At 42.1% G+C, this 11,281-nt stretch overlaps 1 protein-coding gene across 1 annotated transcript in view; it reads left to right on the top strand.

The window, feature by feature from the left end:
- The first annotated feature begins 2,236 nt into the window (after positions 1-2,236).
- LOC115185011 (cilia- and flagella-associated protein 54-like) overlaps positions 2,237-11,281 on the top strand; it is a 42,159-nt gene continuing 33,114 nt past the window's right edge. The window contains exons 1-3 of the mRNA XM_029745613.1: positions 2,237-2,456; positions 10,613-10,745; positions 10,900-10,995. Coding sequence (XP_029601473.1) covers positions 10,664-10,745; positions 10,900-10,995 — 178 coding nt within the window. The 5' untranslated portion in view covers positions 2,237-2,456; positions 10,613-10,663. The remainder of the gene's footprint in view (positions 2,457-10,612; positions 10,746-10,899; positions 10,996-11,281) is intronic.

Below are 11,281 nucleotides of genomic sequence, written 5' to 3'. Positions count from 1 at the left end.
ACCAGGCTATGAGGGGTGGCCAGTCCTCTTCTGGCTGTGCCGGGTGGATATTATAACAGAACATGGTCAAGATATTAAAATGTTCATAAATGACCAGCATGGTCAAATAATAATAATCATAGTAGTTGTCGAGGGTGCAACAAGCAGGAACAAGAACAAACAGGAATAAAAAAAATGTAATGTAAACAAGCACGTCCGGTGAACAGGTCAGGGTTCCGTAGCCGCAGGCAGAACAGTGGGAACTGGAGCAGCAGCATGGACAGGTGGACTGGGGACAGCAAGGAGTCATCATGCCAGGTAGTCCCGAGGCATGGTCCTAGGGCTCAGGTCCTCCGAGAGAAAGAGAGAAAGAGAGAATTAGAGAGAGCATATTTAAATTCACACAGGACACCGGATAAGACAAGAGAATACTCCAGATGTAACAGACTGACCCTAGCCCCCCGACACATAAACTACTGCAGCATAAATACTGGAGGCTGAGACAGGACGTATCAGAAGACACTGCGGCCCCATCCGATGATACCCCCGGACAGGGCCAAACAGGCAGGATATAAGTATTAAGATCACTACTATCCTAGAGCTGATTTCTATACTTTTGGAATATTTGAGCCAACAATGATAGGTTCTGCACACTTAAGCAGACCAGGATCCAATTGGTCGACCCCTGTAGATGTATTGTTGTCTATTGCTAGCAAAGCATCCAGGACTACTTTTTCTGTAAATAGCCTAAAAGAAAAATCATTTCTTTGATCATTCTGAAAGTTTCCCCTATCAGCATCCAGCCCAATATCATTGTGAATAGGCTTAGAAGTTATTTGAAAGAGAGATAGCCCGCTGAAATGAAATGGTGATTAAAGTCATCAATGATGGCATTCTTTCTTTAATGAGGCCAGTGTCTGAATTAATTTGTTGTGTCAGAGAGGAGGAAGTAGAACCCTTCAGGAATTTGACAGTTTTCCAGACTTTAGCCAGGTTCCCATTACAATCTGAAAGAGTGGTTAATCAGATTTTGCATTTCTGATTTGTCTTACACAATGATTCCTCAGTTGCTTAAAAGCTTGCCGGTCCAAGCCTAAGCCTTGACCCAAGCATCATCTCTTTTCTGAATGACTTCTGATAATTCCGGAGTGTACCAGACATTCCATCTACCTTTAACCCTTTATTATTTGAAGGGAGAACGATTATCCACAATAGTATTGAAGATATCTGCAAAGAGGCTCAAAGCTAAATCAGATTCAGGGATAGCTGAAATACAATCAAGGTCACTAAAATAAAGATAATGAAAAAAATAAAAAATAAATTAAATGCCTGCCTGTTCCCTGAAGTTTTTAGTCAAGGTCACTATAATAAAGATAATGTAAAAAAAAAAAAAAAAAGAAGCCTGTTCACTGAAGTTTTTAAAGTTCCTCTTTGTGATGACACAAGACTTAGATTTTTGTAAATAGATTTTTGTATCTCTAACACAAACAACTGGGCAATGGTCACTAATATCTTGGGCGAAGACACCAGTAGAAACATATTGTCACGACTTCCGCCGAAGTCGGTCCCCCTCCTTGTTCGGGCAGCGTTCAACGGTCGACGTCACCGGCCTTCTAGCCATCGCCGATCCACTTTTCATTTTCCATTTGTTTTGTCTTTGTCTTACACACCTGGTTTCAATCCCCCAATTACTTGTTCATTATTTAACCCTCTGTTCCCCCATGTTTGTTTGTGAGTAATTGTTTATTGATTGCGGTCTGTATTGTGTGGCCTTGTATTTACGACGTGTATTGTGATATATTTTGAGTAAATTGCTTTCTTTACTCTTATCTGCTGTCCTGCGCCTGACTCTCTCTCCAGCTACACACAGACGCTTTACACATATTCTCCGGTGTATTCATAAAACGCTCACTAAGCTTTACAGGAATATGATTGACCATGCAGATAGCAGAGATGGCTGTAGATCAGCCAGATTTAGACATTTCATATCATTTAACAGTGCCATTTCACGTCACATTGTTTTAGAAATTATTTATTATAATTTACTGGTTTCTCGCACTTATTTATCTCTGGAATCGAGAATGGGTTTGGGCAGGAAATCTCTGGAAATCTCAGTAACGCAGATCCCGCTATTAAACCCTAGTGTGTGTATGTTTGTGAAAAAGAGGAAGAGCTGAAGAAGATTTTGCGCAGCCACCCGAAATGTTTGTAAGGATACGGCTGTGTGTCCCGTTTGGGCCTTTGAGCTATATACCAACCAAAGAGGGAGAGCTGGAAAAGGTTTTAACACAGTGTGTGTGTGAGTTCCATTCATCTAGATCTATTAAGACCAGTCTTCTACTAACCCATAGGCCCTTCGCACCCTGGAGAAGCACCGTTTGGCAGCAACAGTGATCGAACAGGGAAAGAAACTCCTCCATGATATCCTGGAGACCGTGCAGGGCCCCAGTGGAGCCCTTCCAGTGGAGCCAGACGGGGTATGTACTGCACTGTAACCTATACTGCCTTTAATCAATTACTCATCAAAGCACACCTCCATTTTACAGCCCAAGCAGGGCATAAAATTAACACCCGCCAAATGCCGGTAGCTTTTGGTATTTATTGGTGGGTAAGAATGTCTATTTCACCAGCCACGTTGGCGGGTGGTCAATTTGCAGGGCTCTACATTGTGAGCATTGCATTCGCATTTGCTAATAAAAATAGAGTCAGAAGTCAAGTATGAGCACGTGCGAGTTGCGATTTATAGCAAAAAGCTGGAGTAGCTGTTTTCAATGTATTTCTGCAGTTTTGTTTCATAGAAATAAGTATCCTATATCCCACCTCACGCAGCATCAATGACTGGCTGGTGAGCTGTGCGCGCTGTGAGTGAAGTGCTGATAGATACATTTTTTGGAGACGCTGCGCACAGGCATAAAAGTTGGTATAATTTACTTGAAAGCCTACAAAGGGAGACTTTGTCCTCGTGTTTCTTGGCTATTTACATTGTTTTGTTCACAAGCTCGGTTGTTTTTCAATATTAGTTGTAGTTGGCTTCAACTGCTTGCAAAGAGACGTGGTCTACTACTAGTCAGTTGTCAGATTCAAAATCTCACATAGACATGTGACAAGGCTTGAGTGGCCCCATTACTATGGTAACATCCCACTCTTAAGCCCCTGTTACACACAGCAATAGTGTGTTTGTCTGTTAATTGCCATGTTGTCTAAATGAAGCAGAGGATTCAAAGCATCACTACAGAAAAAAAACCTATACTTGGAAACTCATCAAATAGCCTCACGTTGTACAGTACCAGTCAAAAGTTTTTACACCTACTCATTCAAGGGTTTTTCTTTATTTGTACTATTTTCTACATTGTAGAAAAATAATGAAGATATCAACTATGAAATAACACATATGGAATCATGTAGTAACCAAAAAAGTGTTAAACAAATCAAAATATACCTTATATTTGAGATTCTTCAAAGTACCCACATTTTGCCTTGATGACAGCTTTGCACACTCTTGGTATTCACACCCTCTTAACCTTTAGCCCCACCCATCTCCTTGCGTTCAGAGCACACACTTGAGGCTCTGGCCGATGATTTGTTTTACCTCTGGATATCATGAAAACGGCCTAACAAGCTTTGCTGGGAACAATTTCATGCTTTTTTGCAGACGTTTACTGACACCGGCCATATTCAACGGGTGTTGTACACTTTAGCTTAAGACATGTAGCTATCTAGCTAGGTAAACAATTAACCTAGCTAGGTAAACAACATGTAAGATCACACACATCACGCCACCTAATGTTAGCTAGGGAGCCAGCCAGCTAACGCTAGCTAACAGTACACTTTAGCTTGAAATGAAACAACTTTCTGTCAAAATTAGAAACGTGTAATATCTGAAAATGTAGCTTGCTAGACTATCTTACCCGTACAGTTGAAGTCGGAAGTTTACATACACCTTAGCAAAATACATTTAAGCTCAGTTTTTCACAATTCCTGACATTTAATCCTAGTAAAAATTCCCTGTCTTAGGTCAGTTAGGATCACCACTTTATTTTAAGAATGTGAAATGTCAGAATAATGGTAGAGAGTGATTTATTTCAGCTTTTATTTCTTTCATCACATTCCCAGTGGGTCAGAAGTTTACATACACTCATTTAGTATTTGGTAGTATTTGAATTTTGGCCCATTCCTCTGACAGAGCTGGTGTAACTGAGTTAGGTTTATAGTCCTCCTTACTCGCACACTCTTTTTCAGTTCTGCCCATACATTTTCTGTAGGATTGAGGTCAGGGCGTTGTGATGGCCACTCCAATACCTGGACTCTGTTGTCCTTAAGCCATTTTGCCACAACTTTGAAAGTGCGCCTGGGGTCATTGTCCATTTGGAAGACCCATTTGCGACCAAGCTTTAACTTTTTCTATGTTTAAGTTCTAGTTTTTCTATTTCTATGTTGTTTTTTTGGGTTGATCTCCAATTGGAGGCAGCTGGTCCTCGTTGTCTCTAATTGGAGATCATATTTAAGTAGGGGTTTTTCTTCCTGGGTTTTGTGGGTTATTATATTTTGAGTAGTGTTGTTTCTCTCTGCGTCACGGTTTGTTGTTTTGTCATTTTCAGTTATTTGTGTATTGCAAAGTTTCACGGATTTAATCAAATGTGGAACTACAACCACGCTGCACTTTGGTCCGCTCCTGTCGACAGCCGTGACACAATTGTACTATTGTGTACAGTGGTTCTACCCTTTAAAAGTTGCATCATACTGCAGCACACCTTGCGGGCTGCTGCAGAATTCATGTTATTTAATTTTCAGCCATTGTTATCATTAATGCTAGTTAGTGCTAGTTTTGACCACCGAAGGGCATCTTAGAGAAGCATTTGATAGCCTTCAATATTGGCTGTACTAGAGAATTTAAAACCTTTTCTGTAAGAACAGAGTATATGGGATTGATTTTAAGAAAGTCAGCTTAATTAATTTGATTAATATTATGGTGTTTCTATTCCAAAAAAATCAAAAAATGAAACCCTCAGGGTTTCCGTTAGAATGGAATGCAAAATATGGCGGTGTACAATGTGACGGTCGGGAATAGGCTACAATACTACAGTACATTTCCACACCCTAATTGTAGTCTAACCAATACCCAAACAGAGATTCAGTGAAAATAAAAATCTCATTGATTTATCAAGACCAGTCCCCATGCTTGTCTCAGAGCAGCGTGAAACGGTGCTGAAATAGTTGACCAAAGCGGGTAGGCTATTGCTTCAAATCCTATTGCTTCTAACTTTAATATGCTTTTAAATAAATAAGACCTACACCACTTTTAACAGGACATTACTCAACACTAGTGAGACTCATGTCGCCTACGGTAGGCCTACAGTATATCGTATATTATTTTTTTCAATGACTTGACTCTCAGCCAATTAGAGGATTGGAGGATTCTAAATTACTATCTAAGGGGCATTTTTGGTTAGAGCAAATCTGATCTGTGAGAATATCTAAGGGGCTTTTATATACACTACAGTTCAAAAGTTTGGGGTCACTTAGAAATGTCCTTGATTTTGAAAGAAAAGCACATTTTTGGTCGATTACAGGCTCAAAATGGCCAGAAACAAAGACCTTTCTTCTGAAACTCATCAGTCTATTCTTGTTCTGAGAAATGAAGGCTATTCCATGCGAGAAATTGCCAAGAAACTGAAGATCTCGTACAACGCTGTGTACTACTCCCTTCACAGAACAGCGCAAACTGTCTTTAACCAGAATAGAAAGAGGAGTGGGAGGCCCCGGTGCACAACTGAGCAAGAGGACAAGTATATTAGAGTGTCTGGTTTGAGAAACAGATGCCACACAAGTCCTCAACTGGCAGCTTCATTAAATAGTACCCGCAAAACACCAGTCTTAACGTCAACAGTGAAGAGGCGACTCCGGGATGCTGAGTTCCTCTGTTCAGTGTCTGTTCTTTTGCCCAACTAATCTTTTCTTTTTATTGGCCAGTCTAAGATATGGCCTTTTCTTTGCAACTCTGCCTAGGCCATTTTGTTCTGTGAAGGGAGTAGTACACACGTTGTACGAGATCTTCAGTTTTTTGGCAATTTCTCGCATGGAATAGCCTTCATTTTTCAGAACAAGAATAGACCGATGAGTTTCAGAAGAAAGATATTTGTTTCTAGCCATTTTGAGCCTGTAATCGAACCCTCAAATGCTGATGCTCCAGATTCTCAACTAGTCTTAAGAAGGCCCGTTTTATTGCTTTTTTAATTAGAACAACAGTTTTCAACTGTGCTAACATAATTGCAAAAGGGTTTTCTAATGATCAATTAGCCTTTTAAAATGAGCAACTTGGATTAGCTAACACAATGTACCATTGGAACACAGGAGTGATGGTTGCTGGTAAATGGGCCTCTGTACACCTATGTAGATATTCCATAAAAAATATGCCGTTTCCAACTACAATAGTCATTTACAACATTAACAATGTCTACACTGTATTTCTGATCAATTTGATGTCATTTGAATGGACAAAAAATATACTTTTCTTTCAAAAACAAGGACATTTCTAAGTGACCCCAAACTTTTGAATGGTAGTGTAATTCAAAATTAATTAATAATAATAGTAATCGCTTTGTTAAAAAAATTATTATATTTTGGAGATTACTTAGTTTTCAAATAACCTAAAGTGAGCGAGAAAAAGGCCATTCTTGAACATGAGGTGAGACATTCTTACTAATTTGTAAATAAAGCCAGTTTGTTATTTTTAGAGGGAGAGAAACCAAAAGCCCACTGTCACCTCATGGGTCTCCCGGTTGCGGCCGGCACGGGTGTCGAACCGTCATCTGTAGCAACGCAGTTTGCACTGCGATGCAGTGTCTTGGACCACTGCACCACTCGGGAGGCCCCATCCACAAAGTTGTTCATGCTGATCAATTACCTTGCACAAAGTATCTATTGTCCTGCTAATAGCCCATAATGGAGCTGTACAACGTGACCGGTCGGGAGTAGGCTACAGTACTACAGTAAGAGCAAAATAATCCTAACATTTCCACACCCTAATTGTAGTCTAAGTTTCTCTTAGAATAAAAACCTTAGTGTAACAACAGTTTTAGTAATTAATACTGACGAGTAGTAACAAATTAAATAAGTGTGTTTTTCCCGGGGTGCGTGTGCAGAACAGAGGAATAGCAATTCTAACACTATTGTTCTAAGTTCAATCACCTTCTTCATTCTCATCATTCAGTTCATTGAAATTCAATTTTGAAGTCGTGCACAATTATCAGTTTCTATTTGGTTTATGTCGCCCATTCATTGTCAGTTAGAGACACAGTATTGCCTTGGGACCCAAAAGCATAATCAGTGCTCTAACTCCCCCTTGCGCTGGTCTGGAGCAAAGAAGTAATGACGCAGGGTACCATACTAAACCACAAATTACCTCTAAGTCCCGCAGCATAATTCTAAACTTTTAGTTGAGCAACCACTGTATGTTTTCTCGCATTATTTGTAACTTACTTTGTACATAATGTTTCTGCCACCATGTCTTATGAACGAAAAGGGCTTCTAGATATCAGTACAGCGATCACTCACTTACTGGAGGAATACTTTTTCTTCATCGAGTCGGACGGGAAGGATTTACCTCAGAGGCCCGACAAGGCCCTCTTCCCCGTCATTCACAGGAGAAAGAAATGGCGGTATCGAGGACGAAGTTCCGGGTGCCTTGTAAGGATCCTTCGCCGAGAGGGTAATCTACCTTTACCATCGGTCCTATTAGCCAACGTAAAATCAATCAATAATAAAATAGACGAACTATGATCACGTATTTCCTACCAACGGGACATTAAAAACTGTAATATCTTATATTTCACTGAGTCGTGGCTGAACGGCGACATGAATCATGTACAGCTGGCGGGTTTTAAGCTTATTCGGCAGGATAGAACAGCAGCCTCTGGTAAGACAAGGGGTGGCGGTCTATGTATATTTGTAAACAACAGCAGGTGCATGAAATCTAAGGAAGTCTCAAGGTTTTGCTCGCCTGAGGTAGAGTATCTCATGATAAGCTGTAGACCACACTATTTACCAAGAGAGTTTTCATCTGGATTTTTCGTAGCTGTTTATATACCACCACAAACCGATGCTGGCACTAAGACCACACTCAATGAGCTGTATACGGCCATAAGCAAGCAGGAAAACGCTCATCCAGAGGTGGCGCTCCTAGTGGCCGGGGACTTTAATGCAGGGAAACTCAAATCAGTTTTACCTCATTTCTACCAGTATGTTAAATGTGCAACCCGAGGGGGAAAAAAACTCTAGACCACCTTTACACCACACACAGAGACACGTACAAAGCTCTTCCTTGCCCTCCATTTAGCAAATTTGACCATAATTCTATCCTCCTGATTCTTGCTTACAAGCAAAAACTAAAGCAGGAAGCACCAGTGACTCGGTCAATAAGAAAGTGGTCAGATGAAGCAGATGCTAAGCTACAGGACTGTTTTGCTAGCACAGACTGGAATATGTTCTGGGATTCTTCCGATGGCATTGAGGAGTACACCACATTAGTCACTGGCTTCATCAATAAGTGCATCGATGACATCGTCCCCACAGTGACTGTACGTACATACAACCAGAAGCCATGGATTACAGGCAAAATCCGCACTGAGCTAAAGGGTAGAGCTGCCACTTTCGAGGAGCGGGACTCTAACCCGGAAGCTTATAAGAAATCACGCTATGCCTTCCGACGAACCATCAAACAGGCAAAGTGTCAATACAGGACTAAGATTGAATCGTACTACACTGTCTCCGATGCTCGTCGAATGTGGCAGGGCTTGCAAACTATTACAGACTGCAAAGGGAAGCACAGCCATGAGCTTCCCAGTGACATGAGCCTACCAGACAAGCTACATTCTTCTATGCTCGCTTCGAGGCAAGTAACACTTAAAGCATGCATGAGAGCATCAGCTGTTCCAGACGATTGTGTGATCACGCTCTCCGTAGCCGATGTGGGTAAGATCTTTAAACAGGTCAACATTCACAGGGCCAGATGGATTTCTAGGACGTGTACTCCGAGCAAGTGTCTTCACTGACATTTTCAACCTGTCCCTAATGGAGTCTGTAATAGCAACATGTTTCAAGCAGACCACCATAGTCCCTATTCCCAAGAACACTAAGGTAACCAGCCTAAATGACTACAGACCCGTAGCACTCACATCTGTAGCCATGAAGTGCTTTGAAAGGCTGGTCATGGCTCACATCAACACCTTTATCCCAGAAACCCTACACCCAATTTGCATACCGCCCCAACAGATCCACAGATGATGCGGTCTCTTGCACTCAACACTGCTCTTTCCCATTGACTACAGCTCAGCGTTTAACATCACAGTGCCCTCAAAGCTCATCACTAAGCTTGGGACTAAACACCTCTCTCTGCAAATGGATCCTGGACTTCCTGACGGGCCGCCCCCAGGTGGTCAGGGTAGGTAACAACACATCCGCCACGCTGATCCTCAACACGGGGGCCCCTCAGGGGTGCGTGCTCATTCCCCTCCTGTACTCCCTGTTCACTCATTACTGCATGCCAGGCACTACTCCAACACCGTTATCAAGTTTGCTGAAGACAAAACAGTGGTAGGCCTGATCACCAACAACGATGAGACAGCCTATAGGGAGGTCAGAGACCTGGCCGTGTGGTGCCAGGACAACAACCTCTCCCTCAACGTGAACAAGACAAAGGAGATGATTGTGGACTACAGGAAAAGGAGGACCGAGCACGCCCCCATTCTCATTGACGGGACTGCAGTGGAGCAGGTGGAGAGCTTCAAGTTCCTTGGTGTCCACATCACCAACAAACTAACATGGTCCAAACACACTACGACCGTCGTGAAGAGGGCACGAGCATCCTGACTGGTTGCATCACTGCCTGGTATGGCAACTGCTCGGCCTCCGACCGCAAGGCACTACAGAGGGTAGTGCGTATGGCCCAGTACATCACTGGGGCCAAGCTTCCTGCCATCCAGGACTTCTATACCAGGCGGGGTCAGAGGAAGGCCCTAAAAATTGTCAAAGACTCCAGTCACCCTAGTCATGGATTGTTCTCTCTGCTACCGCACGGTAAGCGGTACCGGAGTGCTAAGTCTAGGTCCAAAAGGCTTCTTAACTGCTTCTACCCTCAAGCTATAAGACTCCTGAACAGCTAATCAAAGGGCTATCCAGACTATTTGCATTGCCCCCCCACCCTTTTACGCTGCTGTTACTCTCTGTTTATTATCTATGCATAGTACCACTTTAACTCTACCTACATGTACATATCACCTCAGTTACCTCGACTAACCAGTGCCCCCATACATTGACTCTGTACCGGTACACCCTGTATGTAGCCTCGCTATTGTTATTTTACTGCTGCTGTTTAAGTATGTTTTACTTTTATTTTTTTTAAGTATCTATTTTTTACTTAACACTTTTTTTTCTGTTTGAGCTGTATCAGCAGCTCTCGCATTACATCTACTGGTATGAATAGGCTAAAATGCATTACTTCACAAAGGGATTTTTTTTCTTCTCCCTGACAATTGTCCAGCAGCATTTTAATTTATCAGCTTTTTTTTGGGGGGGGGGGGCAAAATCCGGCTAATGGAAACCCTGGTGTGTGTGTGCATATGACCAGATTGAGAAGTTGCTGAAGAAGGCAGGCAGCATCCAGGGAGAGGAGGAGCAGAATGAACAGATGAAGGCTCTGGAGGGCAGTGCCATGAAGAACAAGAGGACTGGAACCTTCATGCAGCATGACAGCTCAGCCTGGAGCAGAGGTATGAGATACTACAGGCCTCTGCTGTACTGTCCTGTACTAACTGTCCTGTTTGTAACATTGTAGACATTAAAACAAATTATATGATATTATATATGTATCATTGAATATTGATTGATTCTATTATATTCTCTTCTATTCTTCACTATTCTTAGCGGTGGCCCATGCTCATGAACTGACTGGACAGGAGGACCCCATTCTGCTGTACCCCATCATCACCAACAGCCCTCTGAAGGCTGCTTTCAAAGATTGTACGTATTTATTAACCCTATCTCTGTCTTCCCTAGGTGTTTACTGTATGTACAGTGCCTTCAGAAAGTATTCACACCCCTTGACTTTTTCTACATTTTATATGCTTGTCATCAGCAAGGACAAGGGAGTTTTTTAGGGTAAAAAGAAACGGAATAGAGCTAAGCACAGGCAAATCCTAGAGGAAAACCTGGTTCCGTCTGATTTCCAACAGACACTGGGAGACAAATTCACCTTTCAGCAGGACAATAACCTAAAACTCAAGGCCAAATATACGCTGGAGTTGTT

The sequence above is a fragment of the Salmo trutta genome, unplaced genomic scaffold (assembly GCF_901001165.1).
Source record: "Salmo trutta unplaced genomic scaffold, fSalTru1.1, whole genome shotgun sequence".
NCBI classification, from domain to species: Eukaryota; Metazoa; Chordata; class Actinopteri; order Salmoniformes; family Salmonidae; genus Salmo; species Salmo trutta.
The sequence above is the reverse complement of the archived record's forward strand: the minus strand, read 5'-3'. Positions and strand labels throughout refer to the sequence as shown.